The sequence below is a fragment of the Stylophora pistillata genome, chromosome 4, assembly GCF_964205215.1.
Source record: "Stylophora pistillata chromosome 4, jaStyPist1.2, whole genome shotgun sequence".
Classification (NCBI taxonomy): Eukaryota; Metazoa; Cnidaria; class Anthozoa; order Scleractinia; family Pocilloporidae; genus Stylophora; species Stylophora pistillata.
The window spans coordinates 21,337,321-21,364,252 of record NC_142522.1 but is presented as its reverse complement, the minus strand read 5'-3'; the positions used below and the strand labels follow the sequence as shown (position 1 = coordinate 21,364,252).

At 38.9% G+C, this 26,932-nt stretch overlaps 2 protein-coding genes and 1 long non-coding RNA gene across 3 annotated transcripts in view; 1 reads left to right on the top strand and 2 right to left on the bottom strand.

Annotated features, from left to right (window-relative positions):
* The window catches only part of LOC111328748 (complement C3-like), a 30,975-nt gene extending 12,850 nt beyond the window's left edge, over positions 1–18,125 (bottom strand). The window contains exons 1-24 of the mRNA XM_022933242.2: positions 17,993–18,125; positions 15,224–15,384; positions 15,109–15,134; positions 14,630–14,807; positions 14,472–14,524; positions 13,647–13,664; positions 13,275–13,326; positions 12,611–12,690; positions 12,232–12,274; positions 12,067–12,151; positions 10,452–10,551; positions 9,849–10,088; positions 9,111–9,308; positions 8,037–8,156; positions 7,323–7,391; positions 6,873–7,064; positions 6,100–6,288; positions 5,559–5,633; positions 5,147–5,198; positions 3,531–3,584; positions 3,233–3,379; positions 2,494–2,623; positions 1,585–1,813; positions 247–483 (exon numbers count right to left, since the gene is read on the bottom strand). Coding sequence (XP_022788977.2) covers positions 247–483; positions 1,585–1,813; positions 2,494–2,623; positions 3,233–3,379; positions 3,531–3,584; positions 5,147–5,198; positions 5,559–5,633; positions 6,100–6,288; positions 6,873–7,064; positions 7,323–7,391; positions 8,037–8,156; positions 9,111–9,308; positions 9,849–10,088; positions 10,452–10,551; positions 12,067–12,151; positions 12,232–12,274; positions 12,611–12,690; positions 13,275–13,326; positions 13,647–13,664; positions 14,472–14,524; positions 14,630–14,807; positions 15,109–15,134; positions 15,224–15,384; positions 17,993–18,066 — 2,802 coding nt within the window. The 5' untranslated portion in view covers positions 18,067–18,125. The remainder of the gene's footprint in view (positions 1–246; positions 484–1,584; positions 1,814–2,493; positions 2,624–3,232; positions 3,380–3,530; positions 3,585–5,146; positions 5,199–5,558; positions 5,634–6,099; positions 6,289–6,872; positions 7,065–7,322; positions 7,392–8,036; positions 8,157–9,110; positions 9,309–9,848; positions 10,089–10,451; positions 10,552–12,066; positions 12,152–12,231; positions 12,275–12,610; positions 12,691–13,274; positions 13,327–13,646; positions 13,665–14,471; positions 14,525–14,629; positions 14,808–15,108; positions 15,135–15,223; positions 15,385–17,992) is intronic.
* LOC148732833 (uncharacterized) lies at positions 18,046–19,047 on the top strand. Its single transcript, XR_016000875.1, has 2 exons — positions 18,046–18,183; positions 18,842–19,047. It is a non-coding gene; the product is annotated as an uncharacterized LOC148732833 (long non-coding RNA).
* A 1,737-nt stretch (positions 19,048–20,784) lies between these two features.
* The window catches only part of LOC111328749 (A.superbus venom factor 1), a 60,498-nt gene continuing 54,350 nt past the window's right edge, over positions 20,785–26,932 (bottom strand). Inside the window, exons 54-57 of the mRNA XM_088757917.1 lie at positions 26,643–26,771; positions 25,661–25,771; positions 22,720–22,858; positions 20,785–21,999 (exon numbers count right to left, since the gene is read on the bottom strand). Of these exons, the coding sequence (XP_088614043.1) occupies positions 21,393–21,999; positions 22,720–22,858; positions 25,661–25,771; positions 26,643–26,771 (986 nt within the window). The 3' untranslated portion in view covers positions 20,785–21,392. The remainder of the gene's footprint in view (positions 22,000–22,719; positions 22,859–25,660; positions 25,772–26,642; positions 26,772–26,932) is intronic.

Sequence of the window (26,932 nt, the reverse complement as noted above, 5' to 3'; positions counted from 1 at the left end):
CAGTGAACTCTTTATATTACGACTAACGGTTAAAATTCGTCAATCTTTACCCCTGACGCCATATTTATTTTTGCCAACGAAATATATTTCCATTAACATGAAAAAAGGAGGTTTCATACTAAATTCTCAACCATGGGTACGAGAACATTCTTATCATGTTCTCAAAAGTTCCAACACATCCAGCCCCAATATTCTCATGATTACACTTGAAAAAAAAAAGACTAATCATTCAGTGTTAATGCTTACCACAACGAGAAGTTTTCTTCTCACGGAATCTCCACCTTGGTTGAACATAAATCCATCAATTTCGCCTGCTAGGATGGCTGAGACCTCAATGGAGATTTCTCCAATTCTCTTAGGAACAATTGGCACGGCCACCGAGCGAGCATCGCTAGGTGGAATTTTAACTGTTCCAATCAGACCACGCTTACCATCAGCAGCAATCGAACAAAAATCTTTGTCGCCCTTGAGGTAAATTTTTGCCTGAAGAAAACGGAACAAAAAGCTAACACGTTTGATTGGAAGCAGCGTATATGATCACTGCTTAAATGACACAAACCCCGCCTGTGTGAATGCCGCTGGAGCCTTTAAACGTCATATCTTATCGAGCTATTCCTACTTTTTTCGGAAACTCGCAAACCCGTATGCTCTAATTTCAGACGCCTTCAACGCAAAATTAATTTTGGGTATCCCCTTCCAGACACTGAAAGCAAATGAAAAGGCGTTTCTTGAATAAAAATTGGGAGAGCTATCCATTGAGCTAACCGCCTCCTAGTTAGCTCAATGGATCGAGCGCTGGACTGATGTGCGGGAGGTCGAGGGTTCGAGCCCCGCCCGGACCAACACTCAAGGTCTTAAAATAATTGAGAAGAATATGCTGCCTTTCTATAACATCAAGAAATGGTTTAGATATTCTGGTCTTCTCGGATAGGGACGAATAAATGGAGGTCCCGTCTCCAACAGGGTTAGGGGTAGAAGACGTTAATTTCCCACGCACGAGATTACTGTGTGATGGATGTCCTCCCCTGGGGTGGGATGGGTGGGTTGTTGTCCTTCGTTTCATACATGAGCCTCTGGCTCGGGCAATATGGGTAACCATACCCCACGTAAAGACATTAAACTTTGATTACTATTACTATTACTAGAGGGGATACTGGAAGAAAATGAATGAAACTTACTTTGAAATCATTCACTCACAAACTGAGTTTAAAAAGAAGAATTGTGGGTTGTGTGTGCTTCTAAAGGCAGAAAATGGAGCTACGTTATTGGAGGGAACATGGCAACGAGAAAAACAAGAATAAATTAGTGGAATGAAAAGCGTTCGTTGATCCCTGTGGGATTTAGACTGCTTTAAACGACAGCTTTTGTAATCGTTACGGTGGCCAATTTACCATTTCAACTTTGTTGATATATCCAATTTATTTCGTTACTCCCACCAACGCAGCCCCAAACAGTTTCTTTCGAAACTATCAGCCTTTATTCATGAGTTTAAAGAAACTACGTTTTCATGAATAAACTGTTTAGTTCATCTTCCTTCTTCAAAATAAGCGTTAAAATAGAATAGAATTTTAATTTCTAACTCACCGTCAACTCTTGGTCATGGTAGTTGAAAACTGTTGCCAGTATGGATATTTGCTCTCCTCTTTTGACTGAATATGGTAACTTCAGAGAGAGAAATATTTCACGCCATGCCAAAATCCTCAGAGGTGTGGCTAGTCCCAGTCCAGTTCTGTTGTTGATTGCCACAGCCTGCATCACCCACGTGGTTATGGTGTCGGGTATGGTGACACCCATCTGAATCACTCCATCCGAGCTAGGAAACATTAAATAACATGACGTTGCGTGACGTGACATATCATAACATGACATTATAGAGTCGCTTTGCAATGTACTGCGTTGCCTCACGGGTACTATGTGACTTCACAATTAAGGAGAAGTATCACTGTTCAAGCATCTAAGAAAACTAAGGCTAATCTTTATAAGTTTTTCATTTGCAATCCGGGCACACTTTTTAATCTTAAACTATCTTCGTTCCCTTGATTTCATTCCTGCCTAAGAAGCACAAGTCTCCCAGGTTTTATTCTATTGGATGGGATCCTTTTCGCCCTGCATGCCACTAAATAATGATATTAATGTAGTTCAGAAACATGCCTTAAACCCTTCCTGTTCAAAGTTTCTTACGTGATACCGACCAAGCGCCAGAGACGGTTTAACGGAACAGAGGCCTGGTCGCCAGTTTCCGTCGATGTCTCAGAAATTACGTTGCAAAAAGACTTTCTTCTTGACTCTAAAAATAAAATTCCGCTCAGATCTAAACGTCATTCAATCTCACCGACAACAGTCATTGTTAGGACCATCATGACCCGGTCGTTTACAGCATGTATACGAATCTTGAATATTAATGAAGAAGCCCTTCTAGAACAAAATCGTTTCCAAGAAAGTGAGAGAACAGAAAAAGAGCATTTTAAAAAAGCTCAGGACAACACGCCTTACCCAACAACTTTCTCGTCGTAGATCCAGGTTTCCGGGAAGAAAGATCTCACTTGAGTTTGAGAGAGGATTTCTTCTTCACTTTGATCAAAGCCATCGCCGAGGTCAAGATTTCTTGCTAGAAGGGCAGAATCTGAAAGAGAAATTGCGTTTTAAAGAACATTGAACTTGTCCTCTCAAAATTTGAAAACACATGATCTGATTGGGAAAATAAAGGTATAGGAAATTCACACAGAAGGCCAATAAGAAAGTAGTTTAATATTACACTTTAAAGTGGTTCAGATAGTATGTGTTCTGATAAGAATGCCACGCCTCTGATTGAAAGAAAATCATGCCAAACGAGAATTGAAGTCCCAGCCTTCCCAATCTGTCAGGTACTTACTATTATCATTTTCGTGGCCTAGTACGTTAGACTCAGGATCGAAAGCGTTCTCAGCCGAGAAGGGGCCGGGGGGGGGGGTGGTAGAGGGAGGGTTTTATTCGTGTTATGTGCAAGATATTCGAACGTCAATCCACGAGTATAACTGGGCACTAAAAAAAACTTGACCAAATGCAGAGGAGAGGGGATGAGTAACCGACAAATGCTAGGGAGAGGGGTGGGGGAACTAACCAAATCCTGGGGAGTAGGGGTGGGGTACTTTACGATGATGTACTAACCATGTTAGTCAACCAAATCCTTGTCGTTTAAAGTGAAGAAGGCCGAAAGTCCAAGCAAAGATGAACCTATACACTTAACCCTTACCTTCTGCACCAAATTTTTTTTTACAGCAATCCCAGAACGCCTTTCTACAAGTGGGCGAAAGTTCCGAATAGTCCTCCACGGCGCGCCTCGCACATGTTCTACCATCCTCGTCGGGCTCTTGACCCAATTTACAGGATTTGCTGCAATCTGTTGAGTCAAAAACATTTACTTACGAATTTGAGCTTTTAAAGAGAAAAGAGATAAACGGAAACACACACCAACTGTTACGTTGTAAAATGCTGAGAGAAAATAAAAACTGATTTGAATACAATCGTTTTATGAAAAGGAATTTGTTTACCTTCTTTGCTTGCACTCCTCTTCTTCCGAGCATTCTTGTGGTCGCAACCGTAATCTGTCAACACAAACAATATTGAAATCATATCTGAAGACCTACGGCCTTGAACAGGAATTCTACAAGGTAGAGATAATGATTTAAGGGTTAAGAACGGCGCAAACGATCATCCGGTACGTTTTAGTACAGGTTAAATTTTTGACTCAGGTACTGACTGAAAGCTTGTTTTCTCTTTCATTTCTCACCATGCACTAGAAAAAAGAAGAAGCGCATTGTCTTTTCCTGGGTATTTGAAAGGGGAAAATCGCTGGATTAATCGTTTGCACCCTAAGTTAGTATTGAAATTGTCCGCTCTGTTCTCGCTACATTTCCTATGCTATTGACAAGGAGAACTTGTTTGAGAATTAGGAGCTTCTTAAATTGGTGGTCATTTCCTGTATTCCCATGATCTTTACATTTGATTTAGGGAAGACACTGTTAGGAAAAGTTAGAAGCTGGTCACTCTTAAGGGCTAAAGGGTTAAAAGACGGCAAGTGGATAGAAGGTAAATAAAAAAAGGTTATTACGTCCTCCTGAATGGAAATATCTAGTCCGTAAAATGTCACCCCGCACCCTTACATATTTCTTGACAACTAATGCAGGGGGGTTAATAAAAGCCACCCCCCCCCTCCCCGCCTGTCTACCAATTTCACCACCGTTGTTGAGCCTGCGAGGAGACTGTCGTGTTTGGGTTCCGCCTTGCAGCCCCTTTTTTCGGGCCCAGTTGCCTGTCACGCCATCAGCAGCCGCTTATTACGGTGGCCCAGAAGGCTCAACGCAAACAAAAAATATACTGCAGCAAATAAAAAATATACTGCAGCAAATAAAAATATACTGCAGCAAATAAAAAAAAATTAAAACGCAAAGCAAAAAAGTACCGCAGCAAATTAAAAAAATGCAACGCAAACAAAAAATACGGCAGCAAATAAAATATGCAACGCAAAAAAAAAAAAAGAAAACGCAAACAAAAAAAATTGGAACGCAACGCCAAGGAAGACTGGGTAATAGTTCTTAGTTTCCCGCCAAAACAGCATGAACTGGAACTCGTTTTTGATTATGGACGAAAGCGATCTGCGTAGGATTATAGAAGATTACTTTCATCAAGGGTACGAAAAAAAAATTATTATCGAATTTTTAAAGGAGCAGCATGTTACTATCATAAGTTCGCTGCAAAACATGGTTTCGGAAAGGCGAACAAGAAAAGGATGGAACGAGTGTTGGCGGGAAACTAAGAACTATTACCCAGTCTTCCTTGGCGTTGCGTTCCAATTTTTTTGTTTGCGTTTTCTTTTTTTTTTTTTGTTTGCGTTGCATATTTTATTTGCTGCAGTATTTTTTGTTTGCGTTGCATTTTTTTATTTGCTGCGGTACTTTTTTTCTTTGCGTTTTGATTTTTTTATTTGCTGCAGTATATTTTTTATTTGCTGCAGTATATTTTTTATTTGCTGCAGTATACTTTTTGTTTGCGTTGAGCCTTCTGGGCCACCGTAGCTTATCGAAAAAGTTATTGAAACTTCTGCTAGTGTGGAAGAAAGGAGACAGAGATTTCACAGAGAGAAAGAAAAAACAATGCAGCACGATACCTTCTCTCCCGTCACTCACAAAGTTCTCAGTCATTAGGACAATACCAGCATTCTAAGGAAACAACGAAAAGCGATGGTAGAATCATTGCAACTTTTGAGGAGAAGCTGTATGGCTGTACTTTTTTCTATCAAAGAATCTCAGAAAATTTTCAAAAAGTTGCGATGCCTTTAACTCGTCACCAGCTCTTTACTAGACGAATATTCTTTTAAACTCCCGCTATCGTTTCATTTTCAAATCTAGTTCGCCTTACAACTCTTTTCAACAGCCACGAAACAACTTTCGGGATTTAAGAGTATCGACTCACCTAGAAAAAGGATTAGAAACTGATCAATTTTTGGAAAATTGGAAATGGAAATAGAAAATTGGGGATATATTTCGTCCATTTGTAGTCTATCTGGTAACACTACCAACCTTAAAAATGTCTTTGTTGTTCCTTCCTCCTCCTACACCACAACCAAGATCAAGTCTCTCCATGGCCTTGAAAATCTGGGAAGGGAAACACAATGGTCCGGTTATTTACACGAGGTCTAACCCACTCCGTTTTCTGCATGTAAACACACACAGCCGCTCTTACGAAGGGCTAAAGCTCGAATTGTCAGCTTTATAAAGTCTTTACGGTGGCCAATTTACATTATCAAGTCAGTTGATAAAACTAAATTATCTTGTTATACACCCCGACCGACGCAGCACCGCAGTTTCTAAAGAAACTTCCCTCCCCTTTATTCATTGGCAGTGAAATACTTCACTGTTTTTTGACTCACTGATAATTTGGTAAGTCCCCGACGTCATCCATAAGTCCCCCCTCAACAAACACACAAAAACCATCTACATGTACCAGTATTCCCTCTTCGTAAGGGGACTGAGTCCGCCATTTTAGTGAAATACATTGACAAAGAAACTAGCAACATAGACGAATATTTCAACTGCAGCATTGTTAAGCGACACCACTCACCCTTTCCTTAGTGAGTCTGTTCTCGTTCCTCAAAAGGTACACGCTTTGGTCCACACTAAGAAGACCCAGACGTGTCCCTTGTGGGGCCCTGACTAGCAGTCGGTAATGATTCCCCGGGAGTTGTTCCACTTCGTTGAGTTGCACCAAACTCCCGTCGGACTGCTGCTGCCATGCATCTGGAAATTCGACCTAATGTTGACAAAATGCGGTAAGTATTGTATAGGTATAAGAAATATAACTGTAAGAACAAGAAGTATTAGAAGTATGGTTATAGGTTGAGGGTATGTGAAAACGGAGGGCCCACGTTCGCCGATTTACTCAAGTAATAAACATGGAACTTCTCCATAAAATATCCATACATCATTCACCAAAGAGGTAATGAGAATAATGAAACTTATCAGGTAGATATTTTTATCTTGATCTAACACCAAATTCTCTTATCTAATTTAAAAGGAAATGTGTAGCAGCTGGAGGGACAATCACATTTCGGGATTTAAAAGGCTACGACGACCGTTCTTATTTCTGCGAACACAAACTTTTCACAAAAATTAGTGCAGCTGTTTTGCGATGCAATGAAATGAAAAAGGTAATCATGAATCACAACGCAACACAAGTATTCATTTCTCTTTTTATGAACAATTTTTTTGGAAGATTGCGGTTCAAATTAAAGATACAAGAAGTCCTTTAACCACCCAGAAGAAAATGAAAACCCTTTGACGGATTTTAAAGAAAATTCTTTCCCGCTTTCTTTATACTAAATCTTTTTCCCTCACCTCGGTGGGAAGTTTGTCATCAATTCTGAGCAAAATGCTGTCAGCTACAACTCGTTCGTTGCTGTCAATGTAATAACCAATCAGACGCGCTGATGGTGACATTTCAGGAGTGACACGGAACGACCAACTTTTAAACATGCCGTCAAAATTGTTTGTTGTGTTGTGAGATATAATTCGTCCACGAGACACAACCTGAAATCGAACTTTTCATATTAGACAAACACAAATCAGGCGCTATTGGAACTGGAGTGTGAATGGTGAGTTATCCATTCAGAAGAACGAAAAGGTGCCACATCAGAACTAACATCTTTAAAAGTGTATGGCTGACAGAAAGGAGAATTGCATTGAGATCTCAGGAATAAAAGGGTTATCCATTGCGCACATGTACTATCCTCGACAGCGTCCTCATCAGTGTACAGTCAACGCGGCAAAGGTGAGAATTCAACCTACCGCAAACGAAAGTTTAGCAGCAGCGTCGTTGCGGTCTCGGTAACTTTCACACTGTATTTTACGGCCAACCTACGAAAAAAAGGGCTAAATAAGCATGTTTTTATTTACGACGGACGAAGTCTGTGGTTTGGGGTAGTCTGAGAGTCAAACTAACCCAGGATTGCACTGGCTTCGCAAAAAAGGCAGGACTGCTCGTAGTTCATACCGCGTGATGACATATTTTTCTGATTGGTAATAGCAGGCTTTGGTTTCATGACACGCAAACGAAAAGCTCTCTATCAAACTATTCATGGACCAAGCTGTAAAACCACTTATCAAAACGTTCATATCAGGACTACAAACTCAGTGGACAGTTTGATTTGCCTTCCAATCGGCTACCTCCGCGAAAATCATTTTCGTCCCAGTCGATAAAATATGCATATACCTGCAGAAAAATATCTTTGTGAGTGTATATGCAGTTCTAAAATGAGCGAACGAAAAAATTGTGGAGTAGCGCTATCTCAGCTAGTATGGCCTTACACTGCTATCCGGGGATCACGAGTAAAAATCTTACTAAAGCCAAATGGTCATCTGCTGTTCACGATTTGTCTTCCAGCTCCTTCGATTGAGAATATCACGTGAGGATCTTTAAGACGAGTGGGGTTAAGAAGCTGCCTACTGCCAGAAAATCTTGAAATGTAAATCACTAAGGGTTGATCAGATAGTGAAAGTTACCTTTCCATGTGTCAGCTGGCGCACCATAATCAGCGGTCCGTTTTCTGCGTCAAATGGGGTCACCACCTTATTGGCCACCGCATTCTGTTCAGGAGTTAGTTTCTGGTTGTCCGTTTTAACCTAATAAAAAAAAAATTAATTACGCACCAGTCTCATACTGGACCGTGTGTAAATCTCATAATTATCACTTTGCCGGGTACTGTGGCGCTTTTTGCTAAAATGGAGATTTTGGCCAGCCAAAATACTCGCCATCAAGTGATTGATCAAACTATTTTGCTGCCCTTTTTTTCTTCATTCGGCGGCTCGGGTTAAAATAACTCTGAGCTGGGTCCAAAACATAATTATTTACAATCTTTATTGTGTTATTACAGAGAGAGAGAGATTACATCTTCTGACCTACTAGATCAAAGAGGATGTTGGGTGGTGGTGGGTCATCATTCATATCAATACTGGGAGGCGGTGTGGCCGAGTGGTTAGGGTGCTGGACTTGTAATCCGGTGTCCCGGGTTCAAGTCTTTCACCCTATTATTCATTAGATTTGTTCTCGGTTGCCCCTAGTTCAACTCCTCGGCTGCGCTCTGTAAATAGCCCACTAGTCTGCCTCCTACCAGTGGGGATTCTTAAGCACTTAGTTAGTCTACATTGTGGCTGAAAAGTCCCTTATGGGGAGCTTCAATTTACGTATTTATTATTTATTATTATTTTAAATCTTACAGTTGCAATTTTAATGTTTTAGTTTTTTGCCAATTGATTTAGAGGCTTTATTTTAAACTGGATAATACATTGACAAATTGCTTAATTCTTCCACCTATTCATTTATCAATGAATGTTACAAAAAAATTTCAACATTGAATTATCAGCCCCTTAAAGACTGCAATGTGACAGAAGTAAAGCTCTGGCGTCTATTACTATCAAAAGAGTTTGGTGGATATCAAATTACAGTCAACTTTTTGTTGATTCAAAGCCAACTCAATTTGAAATAATCCAAATGGTTTTGAACGCACAATACATAATCTTTTTAGTTATTACCCTACAGAAAGATGGATGAATTACGCTCACTGTGTTTGATCTAACCTTAATATGAATTTCGTCACAGTCTAAACAAGCATCCACCACAAACTCAACCTCTCCATTTTCATCTGTTAAGTCTACTGAATTGGGGTCTCGATCCTCTCTCCTCAAATCATTTTTAGCATCGCCTTTTATCCCTTGGGCAGAAATCAGCATTGGAACATTCTTAGCTGGCTTTTTGTTGGGATAGGTAACCAAAGCCTAGAATACAATCGCAGCAATTATATCAAAATCTGCCAAACATTGCTAGAAGTTATGCATTATTACTTTTATATGAAGAAACTAAAGTACATGGAACTGAAGATCCTTTCTGTGGGCCATGACAGTCCATGTGCTTTTCATTCTCATGACAAAAGACCAGATTAGCACACAAATCACCCTTTTCCCAGACTTTACTTGATTGTCAAGTGTAAAAGACCTTAGCCTATTCTCTGTTGAGTCACACAGTTTTTTTAACTCAAAGTATGAGAGCTTCAAGACTGAATTTAACTGTATTTTTGGTAGATTTTGCCCTCCCTAGACCAATTAACAAGTAGAGTTACAAAATAATGTTGAATTCCTGGAATTCCTTCCTCCTTGCCTCAACCTACTTTTTTTTAAAGGGGGGGGGGGTGAGATTCAACACCATAAAAAGGACTACATATGGTCATTTTAATCAATTAGAAGCTACTATTTTTTTGTATGTTGTCTCTAAATTTTGAGCCAAAGTATTTCAAAGAGCTGTTATGTAACAGTTCTTACCTTCACTACATACCGCAATCCCGGTTTAAAGTATCTTGGCGTGTTTTTGAAGGCAATGCGGTAAGGGCTTGATGTAAATTGGCACGTCCTATCCTCAACTGTTGCCGTGTTACCTGTCACCAACTCAACAACATCAACCTGAACCAGAAGTCTGGCTTGCAACGGGAACCAGATTTTCCCAGGGAGGTCTCGGATCATCTGGACCCGTCGTGGTACAGTAGTAACCCCACTGCTGTGGAGCTGAGTCAAAAATGGATGGAGGTGAATAGTGAAACAAATATTGCTAAAAGAACAACTCTCTTCAATGAGCCAATGAGTCAGTGAGCCAGTCAGTCACTAACTTAGTCAGTCGATCAGTTGAGATCAGTCAGTCAATGAGTCAGTGAGAGAGCGAATGAGTGATTGAGTGAGAGAGCAAATGAGTGCTTGAGTGAGTGAGTGAGTGAGAGAGTGAGTAAATGGGTGATTAGTCAGCCAGTAAGTCAGTCAGTGTATCAGTCAATCGATAGATAAACCACGTATTCTGTTCAGTCTTTCAATAAACTGAACAAACAATGACAATTGACTCTGTCAATCTAATCTGATCCTTGTGTTATAACCTACCATGATGGTTTGCGAATCAAACATTATAGTTTGACCATCAAGACCCACTATAGACAAAGAATATTTAGCATTTGCCAGGACAGGTTTCCCATATGTGTACCTTGGAAAAAATGAACAAAGAGAGATGTGACCATGGGTTAACTTTATTTTGATTTCAAGTCAAAACAGCTAAAAAAAAAAAGATTGGTTACCCTATACACCAAATCAAAATGTGGCGTCCAATATGAATTGCCATTGTTCTGGACTTACTAGCCTCTCACACATGTGATAATCCTTTTGCATTTCCATGTAAAGACAAGGCTAGTAAGTCCAGAACAATGGTAATTCAAATTGGATGCCATATTTCAATTTGGTGAATGGTGCAAAATTTAAATTGTGCAACAAGGAAGGAAAGAGTTCAAACAATGACACAGAACTTGCTTTTAGCTTTCTTGTTTATCAACTTCAAATACTCCACCCAGTTTTTTTCTGTTCACATCCAGACATTTATTTAAACATTGGAAATTTCTAGTGGGCCACTTCCTTAGGATAGTTGTGATTCTCTGATGTATATGTAGTCCCTCACTATCACAGCAGAGTTCTGTCGGCAGTTTTCTTTATATCTCATGTGTTTTTTTGTATGATATTTGTGCAAGAGCTGAGTGATAAGATTCGAGTTGATAACAGACTACAAAGATTCCACACTTCAATCCAAACAGTTTAAATCCAACAAATTTTACTGCTATGTGACAACCACAATAGCACCTTTGTGACTGCCATATCATGGCAAAAATCAGGAAAATTTAATCAACGGAGTAAAAAAAATTGAAGTGGAAAAAGAGAAAAGGCCAGCAACAAAACAGATAGTAAATTAGCAAGAAGGCTTAGCTGCTTTTCATATTTGTGGCTTATATTTTGCCCTTTTTATGTTTCCATTTATTGTTTTCTCCTCTTCTCTACCTTAGCAAACAATAATACTCAAGTAAAATTTGTTGGATTTAAACTATTTGGGTTCAAGTGTGGAATCTTTGTAGTCTGTTATCAACTCTAATCTTATCACTCAGCTCTTGCACAAGTATCATACAAAAAAACACATAACATATAAAGAAAACTACCGACAGAACTCTGCTGTGATAGTGAGGGGCTATCACTAAATTTAATCAACGGAGTAAAAAAAATTGAAGTGGAAAAAGAGAAAAGGCCAGCAACAAAACAGATTGTAAATTAGCAAGAAGGCTTAGCTGCTTTTCAAATTTGTGGCTTATACTTTGCCCTTTTTATGTTTCCATTTATTGTTTTCTCCTCTTCTCGACCTTAGCAAACAATAATACTCAAGTTCCCTAAAGTTTTAGCAAAGGTCTAGTGATCAAAGAGTTCTCTTAAGCTCAATAGTAGAGCATTGGTGCACAGAATAAAAAGGACTGATATTTTATCCTTGCAGTGGGTACACAAGTTTTCTGTCCTACACTTTTGACTAGATGAATAAAACATTTTTGTTTATGACTTAGCTCAAACTTTACCATCTTTCTCATTCTCTGTAAGAATATTCTCTGAAAATTTCAAAAGAGCTACATTGTCTTTTAAAAGTATCTCAGGTTAGGATAGTGTTTGTTTTGGTAACCAAGTTATCTCTTACCTTGCAGTAATATTGATCGTGAATTCATTATCAGTTTTCAGTATGTAAGGTGGCACTGTGAGTTTCACCGAGAACTTGGGTAGCACTAAAATATTAAAGAAGTACGCAACGTTTAGCATGAGAAACATCAAGGAACTGATTGAGCCCTTCAAAATGTATCCTTACCATATTCTTTCACTTCAAACTGCACAGAAGTGTTGTGGATGTTCTTTGAAAAAAAAGAAAAGAAAAAAAGGAATAAAGAAAAAGAAATTCAGTCAATGACCACGTGTAAAATGCTTTTTCTTTTTTTATTTCATGTGACTGAAATCATTCTGTTTTAAGTTGAAATCTGTATTGTTTTAATATCACTGTCATTGACTGGGACAAAGATGTGATCCAGAGAAAAATAGAAACTGAGTAGCAAAATAGAAATCTAACTTATCCAATAACATGCATCCAACTTGGTTTCGGAATTACGGCATTACATATTTGTTCATAGAGTAAAAGATTTGCCATATTACCATCATTGAAGACATTTAAAGAGCTTAGAGAACTGGAATACCTGGTGACCGTAAACGGCTGTTATGGTCCAATTACCATGGAGTACAAAGTCGCCCAGTTCGAGTCTTTTTGATATGATACCTTGATAGGGAAATAAATTTATAAATTAAGCATGTCGATCCCAACATCCACAATCAGTAACAGCCATAACACAATCATATAAAGAAACCTTACCATCATTTGCATTACTTGACAACCACCGAAACAATATTTCATCACGTATTTAAACAGTAAAGACACCTTCCTTGAATTGCTGGGTGATTAAGACACGTAAATCATATTTTGAAGTTTACTGTACGTTTCATTAAGCAAGCCGCCATTTTGAAATAGCCCGCGAGGAGCACGTGACAAAAACATGTTGGGTCTGAAGATTGATCACACTGACATTGCACGTAAAAATTCCGCATCTTATTCAAAAATTAACTATCTAGCCCCCTTATCTACAAGTTCAGTTCTCAAAACAATTTCCGAAACACAACTCTTTCGAAAAAGTGAAGACGATAGCAAGAGATTAAGTAGAAAAGTAGTCGTGGTATATTCACACGTTTCAAAAAAAAAGAATATCAGTCGAACATGTGGCTAATAAAAGAAGAATGGACAATATGTACGTCTGGTGGGACCTTCTTATACATCTCTCTAAAGGTTTGACAAGGAACAATTCACACCTGTAGTGGTATCCAAGTCTTTCCACTGTTGTACACGGACACCCTGTGGATTCTGAAAAACAAAAGTATCACCATAAATTAGGTTAACAGGTTTAGGGCCAAACTCTTTTAAAACTCTGTAAAAGAGGTTGCTAAAAAATTATGTTCCAACAGGGTTAGTCGCTTTGGTTAAAGGAGTGTGCTGTGATTAACGAATTCTTCATCGTTCAAACACTCAGAGGGGGTTAAGAAAAGGACACTGTTTGCAAATAAGACGTAGTTGGAAGCCATCACGTCTCCAGCAGCGTCGATCTCTTTATAACCTTTCTCTTTATAACTCTTTATAAACGAACGCATTAAAAAATAAACAAAAAACAAGCAGTAAATTCTTACCATAACTACCACGGTAATCTATAAAGAAATAAGATGTGTGGAAGTAAGATAAGTGTCGAGAAATAAAGATGCCAAAATACAAAACAAAAGGTTAGTTTGTTCGAAAAAACTTCCTAGAGAATTTTTCCGTTGCCTGCCAACTCTTAGGGTCTTTCAATTATTCTCGTTTGTGTGCCCAATGTTTCAAATTTAAGAAAAAAAAAAAAGCCACAATACAGCTACCTTTACATTATCAAGGGTTTAGGGTTTAGCTTTGAGAAGAGGGATTCCTAAACTCTCTGTTACAAAAGAGTGTTTTCAGAGCAAGTAGGATTTGATTGCCGTATGAGTTTTAAGTTGATTCTGATGGGCAAAATGATATGTAAGGAAGACTGAAAGTATCATGTAAATTTAACAAATCGACGGTTGTTTAATCCACAACATTTTAACCACTGTGATGACAAATATCATTGTCAATAAGAGTATAGACTATGCTTAACCACTGTCGTTTTGTCTGTGGCCAACTCGAAAGCTATGCTACTTTGGTCACTGTGCACATTTTACTTTTGATTATTGATGTAATTTACTGTTTTTTTTATATATTCTGACTTTTATAATCTGTAGTAACCTCTTGAAATAGTGCGAATAAAGAGTTTCCTTCCTTCCTTCCTTGTACCACAATATGATTATCGATGTCAAATATAAAACGGTTCTTCCAGTGCGTGACACGTTTCGTGTATGTGTCGTGACAAGTTGACGCGAGAAGCCCTGTCTGTACATCGACAACGTCAAATTGGCCAATCAGATTGTGACGTTACTGCCGATTGTGGTGAATAGTGTACTCACCTTCCTCCTTGATGGCTTCATATCAAACTCGAGCGGCATCACTCTGATTTTCACTGTTTAAAAGAAAGAAATTTGAGTTAGACTCAGTTCACATGAGGAGTGAATAGTGAATTTCCTTTTCAAGGTTCGGTCGAAGGGGATCATTTGTAATATCTTACCACTCTGTCTCGGTGTGTAGATGGGTTTGTCGGTCTGTATGAATACCACGCCGTCTTTGTAACTCAAAAGAATCTTTGCTTCTTTGTGAAACTGAAAGTGGCCATCGTCTGACTTTGCAATCAGATAAACATACTGTTTATCAACAGAGTTGGGATCTGAAAGGTCTTGCGGATTCACCTTGAGTGGGGTAAAAGGAACAGCAGTAAGTAACAAACAAAATTCTACTTTTAATTGAACCTCAGATAGTACCTACTATTTTATATCTGGACCGCAAAGCCCTATTTTCTCTCAAAAAGGCCTCTGCTTTGCCATAAAAATATCTTGGTATAAGAATAAGATGTTTTTTTACATAAGGAAACACTTAGGTTTTACTGAGCTGGTACTTTCCCCTGACGTTAGAGAACACTTACAACATATATTCTTTAATTTTAACAAGATAACCTATACATTACAGAATAATCGAGTAAACTTGTCATACCTTTACAGGCAGAAAAACGCTGTTATCTGGAGAAAGGAAAATAAAACGATAAGACTTTGCATTATGTTACATGAAAAGATATATTTTTTCTCAGTATCAACCAATATGAAGTTACCGTTTGAAACAACTCCTTGTACTTCTGAGAATGTCTTTCGTCTGTGTGGATAGTCCTGTAGATACAACTTCACTGTTACCAGTTGTGGTGCGTCGAACACCGTCACTGATACCTTCTCTTGGACACCAATGTGAAACACATTTGGAGCCATTATAGAAAACCTGAAATGATAAAATGAAAGATTGAAAGATAAATTTTCAACCAAGTTTCATGAATTACTCCTGAGATTACTGGCTCTTCGTCTCTCACATTCTTTAGAAAAAAAAATTTTTATTATCAATAACTACTAATTCTACTATGACCAACAATATACGGCTCGTCAACATGTTCATTGTTTATCATATCTATAATCTAGATTTATTGATCTTGCGCTGCTTATAAGCCTTTATGCCTCTTATTTGGTTTCCTCACCATAGTCTTTTTTTCTAATCTTGATCAATTTTCGTAAATCGTAGTAACATATGAAATGGCAGATAAAATCAATTATAACATAACCAAAGTTAAGCGCGCGCTCTGATTGGTCAATTTAGCGTGCCCCATTTGCCCGTGGGTGTGCGCTGCTGACGTGAGCAAATGCAAAGACTATTTTACCGCGCGCGCTTGTTTTTTCTGGTCACGTAAGACTTGTTAAATAAAAGGGAACTCGTTAGCTTCAATGTATCAATGTTATGTTATAAAACAAATGGTAAACACCACAGCGTACACTATTGAGTTATGGATGCACTTGGAAGGTTTGCTAAGCACTCAAGAAGCTAGAATCGTTCTCGGCTATCGCCTCGCGCGACTCTTACGCTTCTTTCGTGCTTAGCAACCTCCCGCGTGCATCCATAACTCAATAGTGTACGCTGTGGTGTTTACCATTTGTTAAATAGAAAAAATAATTAACACGCTTGCGGCTTGATTGTATTAAGAACAAAAACCCCTACATTCTGATAATTGTCTGAAAAACAAAAATCCATTGATTTTACACCCTTTTTGACTAGACAAGAGCATATCATCACTGTTACAGATTACGCCATGAATGCGTTCAAATTTACAAATGAGTTCAACACTAAATAAGTTTACAGAGCCCAAGTCTATTAGCCGTCCTTCTTAACCAGGCAGCCTCCCCTGCCCCATTCAAAACGGAGAATTTTGAATGACGAACCTCTCTTACTCATGGTCTTATTCGTAGGGAACTTATAGAGCAATGTATGGTTAAAGTATACAGATTTTTTTTCCTTAATTAAATGAAATCTAGCTTCAGAAGAAGGTTTGATATAAAGAGGTCAGTATTATTTTAGAAAATATGAAAATACATATCTCATATCATTAAAAAGAATTATTTGTTATAACATTTAATGCGGCGCTCTTGCAGAGAATGAAATAAACATCCTCTTAAACGCCTGAATACATCCATGAATCAAAATTTAATTCAAAAATCAACATTCCGTGAAGGTTCATGTGAATTCGCCATATTTTTTGCTTTGCTATTGCCCGCCAAATGACCCACGCATGCTCCCGATATTTGAGAAAAAACAATACTTTTACTTCCTGAGACGCCTACACGGTATTTGGAAAAACAAGATTACAATCAGCTACAGCACTTCTGGACGAACAATTAACAGGAGCTAATGCTAACGGAAGACGAAACACAGCATGAGGCCTGATCTGCACTCTCGCATATTTGATCAGGTTTCACCTCCACTGCGAAGAGAATATACCTCAGATGAATGTCACATAGTACCGCTATATTTCATCTTTCGCTTACTCCCAACCATTCTGAGAACTTTTGCCAAGGTTTACCGACTTGTGATGGAACTCAACAGCCCACTCGCGAAAAAAGCTCACTTGTGGTTTTTCAGTAGCTTAAATTTAATTCTCTAAAAAGCCAAATAGCATCTGGAAGATTTGGCTCGACACTCATTTATTTCCAAATATCAATTCTCGAAGAAGAAGAAAAATTCGAAAGTTTTAAATGCCGATTGAACTGGTCTTTATTAATATTAGCTATAAAATAAGTCCAAACAAAACTTAATCTTCATTCAAATTTTTAACTAATTTGTATTTCCGGTCTCAAAGCATATTCAATCCTAGATATGAAAAGGCCCACGTAATGCCCAGTCACTCAAGCGCAAAGGTTACACATAGGCCAGTTTTTTTCTTCGGAAGAAAAGTTTCAGTTTGATCTGAAACATACATACACTTCAAAGCGCATTTTTCAGCGCTCCTGCAAGCCAAGAAATCACAAAAAATCGCGGAACACAATTTCATTCTGTCATGCTTAAGATATCGTTCTTTATATCTAGTATTTCTGGCCAGTTTTGGAGCGCCGCGTATCATCCGCACAAATTAAAACGATACTCATGAACTGAAAAAGTGTAATGTCCGATATTTTAAATTTAAGAGGGCTTATTTCCCAAAAGCTAATTTTTTTGGTGCTCCCTCAGTTTCAACCGGAGCAATACGAAGTTTATTTGTCTAAAAGCACAGCGCGCCGTTACCAATCGTGTAACGGTTGACAAAGCACTTGAGCTCAGCTGGTTTATTCCAATTTACCGGCTTTGATTGAAAGCAAAAATTTGCTTGTTTAATATTTTGGCTTTTGTTGCGGACTTGCACTCACTCGCAGTTAATTGCCGTGGCAGTTAAATGCTGGAGCGTGATTACCCAACATTTTGCAGTTCGTGTTACCGACAAAACGTACGCCGAAACTAATGAATTTAAAAAAAGAAAAAGATCAAGAAAGGTCGGAGACTTAATCATTGTTGAAAGAAAAATTTAACTAACCTTTTGGCTGCTATACAACCCAACGCAAGTAGAAGTACCGTTATTCGCAGCGTTGCACCGACAAGCTTCGCCATCCTTTCAGCAAAGCTTTGGAATAATGAAACTCCTTCCTGCAATGCTGTGGTTATAAGGCGTGATGTGTGATCTGCTGGGACGTGTCTCGCAAAAGCACCAAGCTGAGGTGTTGACAGGTTAATCTTAATTTTTCTTCCTCGTGTTTCACTGTTTCTTTGTCGTGAAACAAGGAAAAATGTCTAAGGTCACAGCAAAATAATTTCCTTTTGGATCTAATCGGAAGGTTCTCTTAGTAGAATAGTTCCTTGTTGTATATACATCACACCTATAATATCATGTTTTCGAGGGAGTAGGCAAGTTTGTAAGGGGAAACTTGGTAAACATATACTCAGTCCTCCGCATGACCTCTAGCATATGGCTTCTCGTAGGGATAACAAAACTGATATAAGTCATCAACAAATCGTATACCTTCAAGCCCTGACAAATAGACTTGGGAGACTGAACCAACAAAAGACAAAAGTATAATGACCCATCCCTGTTTTGTTGCAACCCATATCCCTCCAAAATGGACATAACAATGTAAAACCATAAGGTCTGATTTGGGGCGGAGCGGCACTGACATTTTACTTCCCCGTGTGAAAAACTAGACCCTCACTCAAAATTATTTATTGGGCATCAACATAATTTTCTCATCGAACACTTTCTATAGAACAGGAAGTCCGTTTTTTCTTAGAATTTATACAAAACACATGTAGGAGGGATAAATTATTTCCGTGACTGACTTCTATCAGCACTTATAATTGAAGTACATTTTTTGTTTTTAAAAATATTTAGGAACTGACAGCAGTGATTTTGATATATTCCTCCCGGATCTATTGGAAATGCAGTCATGTAGGATATTCCAAGTCAAAGAGGAAAAAAATCATCTAGCACCAAGCATTACAGTCTCAGTTTTTGCCATACTGTGATGTGATTTTACTCCATCAGTTCAACAGTTAAGAAATTAAATGAAACCTATGCCTGATCACGCAGGCACGAGACTTGTTTGGCAAGACTCCATGTATTAAGTTCCATTTCAGCCCATTTTTAGTTCCATAAGAAAGACAAATGATTTCACAAGACAAAGGAGCAAAACTTTTTCTTCATGCATTTCTCTCGTGTAAACACCTCAGTTAAATGCAAAATAAAATGTGCAATTCTTACACTATGAAGCAACCAAGTTAGTCACGTTATCGAAATAAAACAGAGACAATAGACAGCTTGAAGCTTTCTTCTTTCCGGATTATCTGAAGCGTAGGATTAAAAGGAAACAGTGGTATGATGTTCCTTCCCACACGCTGTTGACCTTCAGCAGCGGCGACAACTACACCATGACGTCATCTATGTATTTTGGTGCTACATTCATAGACTACTTTCCCCGAGAGTATAGCTTTCAAACCACTTCACTGAGTTAGTCGAGTGATAAAATTAAAACTGCACTGGGCAAAGAAGGTATAGAAAGATGTAAGGCAGAAAAAAAGAGTTTTTAAAACAAAGTCTTTTTGCTTTCCATAAATAGGAAAATTGGTGTCACGTTAACGTCCTGAACTGAAATCCGTTTCGCTCTCCTAACATGTAACACACGCGCGTCGTATTTCCTCGCGGGAGTTGATCAGCGTCCACACGCTCACATGCTCAATCAAGCTTTACAACGAAACGTACTCTATTTCGTTCCGTCTTTGAGTATTGAGTATCAGTACTGGCTACGCTGTCTACGGAATAACATGTTACTCAAATCTAACCTTCAACTCTCAAGATCCAACTGTTAATTCTCCCCTCTAGCTGCTACACATGTCCTTACAAATAATTACGAGAATTTGGTTTAGGAGCAAGAAAAAAAAGCTTCAAACTGATACGTTTGAGTCTTCTCATTTCCTGTTTGCTGAACAACTTATGGGACATCATAAGGAGAAGTTATATGTTAATCACTTTAGGGAACTAAAAGGTTAAGGAGGTTAAAATGCTACCCCCTCCTTAAGTTCCTCCTGTCTTATGTATTCTTTAGCAAAATCGACTGAACTGACACCCAAATTGTATCGAATAAACCTTGAAATGGCCTGCGAGCGTAAAACTTGTCACACAGGGCTACACAGGTATTTCCGGTTAGTTTAGATGACACTTTCATCCGGTGCACACTATAATCAAACCCGTGTCTCGACTACAGAGCTCACGTCGAGGAATACATTAATCTAAAGGTGGGTTATTCTCATTGTCACGGTTCCGCCGAAAAGCTTTTTGCGTGTTGCTTGCACACTTGAAAGTTTGCAGTTTGAAAACGGGAAACTGGAAGAATAAAGAGAAAAAAAATTGTAGCTCTCTGTAAACGATTTAGTAATGGAGCAAGGAGGCTCACGGTCATTGTTATACAACAACGGACCTCAGTTCCTCTCGCCAACGCAACGGAAGTAAGAGGAGATGTGTAGCCCACTCCTTCTGACCATACTCAAGGAGGCGTTTCCATTCTTCGAAGAGCCACCAATGAGACTGAAGTGTCAGTTTAAAGGCTAAGTTATCAATTGTCCGTCTTGAAGTTCAGCTCATCTTCCAATTTCTTCATTTCTTTCCTTTCAACATTTTTGTTCTGTTTCTTTTTATTATCGCTCCTTAATTTGTCGACTTAAACGAGCTTTTAGATGCAGAATCACCTCCAAACAACTGAATTTTAATCGAGCTTCAGTAAAACGTACAAAGGATTTGAGAAAACTTTCTAAAATAAACAAAAAAGAAATCTTCACCAATTCAATTCCTGCTATTAGTTTATTTCTATGCACTTCATCTTTAACTAAAATAACAGAAGCAAGATACTGCTTTAGTCCTACATATCCGCATCAGACTTCAAGTTATACAGAGAAGAAAAATATATTGTTATCACCATTCCATAAAAGAGTATTTTTTAATTATCTAAAGCATCTCTTTCAGAGAACTCTTTTCTTTAAAATTGGGACTTTGGAATCACTGTTACATTCACGACCATCGTCTGTCAACCAAAATGCATTACCCTCTATCGAGGTTTAGTTTCTCGTCATGTGCTAGCCCTTTTCGCCTTCAATAAAAAGTCATGGTTAACAAAAACTTTCATCATCATTTTTTAAAGCCACTGGTGAGTTTCGATCACAGGTGAAGGTGAAATAAGGCTACAAATCAAAGTAATCACAAGGGCCAATTAGTAAAACAAAATTATCAAAAGGGGCCATTGAAAGCCAAAAAACACAAACAAAAAGACCAATTCGCGATTGGTAGAGTTATGAATCTGGGGAGCGAAGCTACGACTTATCATAGGCGAAGTCTTATACAAAACCAATGGACCAGAAGTTGACTCAATTTCAAAAGTCACTTGCAGATTTCTCTAATCTTTATATTCTTTCATTTTTTGTTTTATCCAATCGATGAATGGATGCACTTTAGTGTAGTATCCATAGTGCCCCTTTTGCGCGCATCCATCGCCCCAACTTACAATACCAGCGGCGACCCATGCCCTACGTTTGCCACTTTTTATGACGAATGCTCCACCGCTATCTCCGTGGCAAGCGTCGCTTTTGCCCTTGCCATCCCCAGCACAAAATGTCGTGGAAGAGTTGATGTTACGCCTTGCTTTGTTCACACACAACTGATCACTCTGGATTCTAAAAGAAGCCTGTTTCAGAACCTTTGAAAAGTCGCCATTCTGAGCCCTCTCTCCAACTTCAACATGTTTTGTTCCCCCCCATCCTGCCACTATGCCGTATTCGTCAGGAGTTGCCAAATCTTGCTCATCTTTCTCGGGTAAACATACAGTTCGTACAAACGCTGTCAATTCAATCGGCTGTTTGACTTTCACAAGAGCTATATCATTTCGAAACGAGCTAAAATCAAAATCTTCATCATGAGGAATTATTTTCTTGGTTGATGTTCTCTGCGTGGTCCCTTTAGGACCCTGCTCTGACAATTCATAGGCGCCAGCGTACACAACGTATCTACGAACATTACAAGAATATGTGACATTACACCATTTTGCTTAAGAATCAAAACGAGAACTTTGCGGGAATGATTTCAGCAGCTTTTCGACTGATAACAATAAAAGAAATATTTTCAGTTGATGGGCCACTTTCTATCGCACACTTAATAGCCGAGGAGAGGAGTAATTCACCACTCCCCCTCCTCCATTGCGCTATTTTACCATAATAAGGCAAGAGAAAACGGTGAATTTGAGCCGGGAATACACTGAAGAATAGGGGAAAATGCGAGCAAAAAGAGGTGCCAAAGAAAGGCCGGATAATAAGATCCAAACATCAACTTACTAATGTCCTTTAGGCGTAATTTTTTTGAACCGAGAATTTTCTGCTAAACTGGAATTTTTTGTTGCAAAAGGCACTTAGATGGTTTTGTTTAATTTGATTACAGCATCCTAATAGGTGTATGAATCAACATCAAAGCATGGTGTTATTAGACAGGCAGAAACACAGACCAACGGAGGAGTAGCTGGATGGTGAACGGATAAATGATCAACGAATAGAAGAACTGATCTGCGATGTGGATGGTAAGATGAATAGAAGGAACCAAGAGCCCATTATCACATGAAAGAACAAAAGAAAAGGGTACGTGGGGAGACATTTGAATGGATGATGATCGGACGGATGGTTGAATGGATGTACGGATGCATGGAGGAGGAAGAAGAAAATTGGTTTATAACTCACGAAGATGGGCTTGTAACTGGTCGGGCCTTCCCAGTTATCTCATCCTTCGTAAAAAAGCAATGAGCAGCAGTCAAAACCCACTGACGAGAAATAAGGGCCCCACCACAGTGGAATTTCTTTTGACCCACATAGTCTTTATCTGAAGAGAAAAGGAAATTAAAATCGGACGAAGGTACATGTACTCTTACTGCTTCAAGTATATATATAATATTTGACAATTATTCCACGAGCGCGCGTTGGATATGAGATGATAGATAGCCAACGAGGCGCGTAGCGTACGATTGCCATAGTTGTAGATTATGGTATATTGGCTCATATACCATAATGGCTAAGCCAATAAAAAGTCTTGAATTTGCATTGTCCAATGATCCAGCTCCCAATAAGTGGAAATTTTGCAATAAAATTTCTTTACATGTATTAAAAATTTTTTAGCCAAAAATTCATTCAGTATGGATTAAACCCATTGACATTTACGTGTAACACGTGCCTGTGAAAAGTCAAAATTTTGGAGAAACCAAGAAAGCAAACACAATGCGCAGTGAATTTTTAAAAATCATCTTTTCCAAAAACAAGCTCTTGCTAAAGAAGACTAATTAAAAAACTTATTTCCGATGAAAAAAGCGATAGGTGCATATTACGTTTTAACTAAAAAATGAAGATGAAAGATAAAAATCGCTAAATATTTTCGCATGTGTGCAAATTGGCATGTGGATCATATTTCAAAATAAAATATGCGAATTTGTCCGTGAGTGAAGAGATCTCAAGTTCCATGGAATCTATCAATAGGAAGTAAGACTCTGAAGCAAGACTAAAATGGCCAAGAAATATTTCGGGACGACAGAATTATTCAAAACAGTTTATGATTTGCTGTTATAAGCGAAAAACGAACAAATTTCTCACGTGTACAAAGCCCACGCGGTAAAATTGATCATGCTTAGATCGTTGTTTACTTACCTTCAAGGCCAGAAATTGGGCAGCGTTATGTTGAAAATTCTGAAAAAACTTCGATTTGACGTCAAATCTTCTATTAAACAATACTTTTTGAACACATTGTTACTCGAACATACTATTTACCGGGCCATCGAATCGTCAAATTGTCGCTACGCCCTGCTTGAAGTCCGAAAGTTCGGTTTTCATTTTACGTCCATAATTCGCATCGCCTTAGGCCCTGTTTACAAGCAGGTAGGGTAACCCTAGTGCCAGGGTTACCTTGGCAGGAGGGTTACCCTAACGCTCCCACATTTCTTCTTTTTTTCATCGACATGTTTACAAGGGAGCTAGGGTTACCCTAGCGCGAGGGTTACCCTAGCTGCCTTGTAAACGCTCTGCTGGGGATAACTCGCCTACCCAGGACAACTTTTTACTTGTTTCCAGACCCTTTGAACATTGATAACAATGCGTGCGGTTACCAAGCATAGGTAAGTTGTCCCGGGTGGTAGGGTAACCCTACCTGTGAAATTTTGCTTGTAAACCCGGGCTATCTTTGACCCGCCTGCTAGGGTAACCCTAGCACAAGGGTTACACCCCCTTGCTTGTAAACGAGGCCTTAGAGAATTGTAGTGTCGTTGACTCGAGAGCTTATTCTGTCACCTTTAAGACCTTGATGTAGTGTTTAGACATTTCGTTACTGTTATATAGAGTTATCTGTGCGCTAAGAATCATGGTACTGTAACATGGCGTGCTCGCTGGTGTAGATTAAAGAAACCGTTGAGTTTATCTGCATTTATCTGGGTATTAACAGGCCATCAATACACTTGATATCCATTCTTTTCCAAGCAGAGTATTCTATGGCATTGTTACTTTGCATTCTGAGTTCCACAAGGTCTAACTCGATCGCAAATGAACGAAAAATCCGACCCGAAAATTTTGAGGGTCGGCCACGCGGACGTCATATTTTCAAATTTGATCATATAGTATTTTCGTGATAGCATACATGATAGAGGGCACGTACGTACGTACGTACGTACGCTCGGTCAGTCACGTGTCAATCAAACGAAAATAGGTTGACCATATTCCATAGGTATGGGGCTCTACCCCACGCTAAAAACGCACGCAAAATTTTTTTTCTATGCTTTTCCGCCATTGCTTCAAATAAATTTTTTCTTACTTAGCTTGCGAATTCATTGACCATGTTCGTCGGAGCGAGGTTACGAGTTCGGAGCAAAAGGTTAAGTATTGATTTTAAATCAAACGTTAAGAAAATGAGAATAAAGGACTTGACCACCGATGAAAGAAGCACGCACTTGAACATTAAACAAAATTTCTTGTCGGTACCACAAGAAATTCATAGAAAACAGCATGGAGAATATGGAAACTGAGGTTAAGATGTAAGCACATAATTTTTTTTCTCCGCAAGCATTGATCACTTATCAAGTTAACTGCTTACCACGATTTAAAATTTTAAAGGGTACACTGAGCTTTCGAAAACGTCCGAAAAAGTGCCTTCAGTTATTGTCAAAACACATGCGTACACACACACATCGGTAATTGAGTCTGGTGGATCTTTGAGTGTTCTACAAATCATTCTAAGATATCTAAGAGAGACAGAAATAAAAAAAAGGGGGAGCTTTGGTACGTTACAGGGCAAAAGTTAGCTTGGAGGAGAACAATGTCGAATTTTAAGCAGAATTGAAGAAAATTTTCGAAAGTTTACTTAACTTGCTTCACAATCAGAGTCACAATTCCTTGTGTACTTTTCCAGTTTTAGGAAAGATAAAGATTATGTGGTTTTATGAAGCATACTTCTCCTTTAAATTTCATAACGTCGGCCGGTGTACTGTGGATGGAGCCTGACTGGGATATCTGGAGAGGATTCTAGAAACGTTGCAAGTGTTGCGCAGCGGCGTTAACATATCTTTCATGAAGCCTCTTAGAGTTGAGTGAAAAATACTGATTGTCCTTGCCAGGAACATTGACATGAAAGAAAACAAATTAACCTTACTTAAAACGATGTAAATTGCAACTTGCCAGGGCCACCGTCCCCTCTTTGAAGTTTTACCACCAACGATTCGTCCACGCGGATCAAATGTACTACCTCCACATAAGGAATAGTCTGCAAGAAAGATATATTAAAGTTCACACAGCAACCGGGTGGACAATCAGACATGGTTTGATGCTACTCTGGTTGAAAGAATTAAAGAATGTAACCGAGGAAATTACAATTCATCGACCCAAAGTTTCGACACTCCTGTCTCGTGCCTTCATCAGGGGTGACCTGATCGTTGCAACGAGAGGACCTTTCAAAATTGGTTGGGATAATTCTAAAATTATCACCACTAATCGCCGCTACCACCTTTGCCAAGAAGCAAGGCATATCAACTCTGCCCAGGCTCCTTTAAATCGTGATGATGACCGCTTACTACCTGACGCGTATTTCAGTTACATCTCGTCAGAAAAAAGGGCAACTAATTAGTGGGCATCTAAAAGGTCCTATTGTTGTAACGATCAGATCACCCCTGATGAAGGCAGCAGACAGGACTGTCGAAACTTTGGGTCGATGAATTGTAATTTTCCCGGTTACGTTCATCAAATCTTTCAACCAGAGTAGTATCAAACCATGTTTGCATGAAGATGATACGCATTTCAAAAGAAAAAAGGATCTGTAGTAGGAATGCGTCTATCTCCTGCAACAACTCTTAAAAAAAGTTTCGAAAAAAGAAGCTAAGGCCAGATGAATTAGTGGTTTGTTGCTCATGTATCTTCAGATACAGTCAACAATTGTTTTTGTCTCCGTACTTTCTGTGAGAATCGCCAGCAACATTTTTCAACGCACCGAAGCCCCTCAAGCCGCTGGCTGAAGTTATCAACACTGTGTTTGTGTCTGTTGAACCTCTCCGACTGCGGAAGCCTCAACCATACGTAACATTGAAGTAATCTACGAGCATCAGTTGCTTCAATTTTCAACACTGAATCAAGTAACTTACCAACATGGGTGTTCACTGCTTTATTAATGGCTCTATCAAGATCACCATAACTCCTTAGGCGTACTACATTTTGCTGGCCTTCCGACGCTATTTGCCATAGTTCTGATCGACGTACCTCTTTTCCCAATCCTTGCCATGAATAGAAATACAGTAAGAAAATTGCAAGGAAATATTTCAAAACAAAGGAGATAGCACTGAGCAACCTGGCTTGAAGCTAGAAACGGCCCAATCGCGTAACCTTGGAATCTTATCTTTAGTGAATGACTGGATTTTGCATAGTAATATAAACA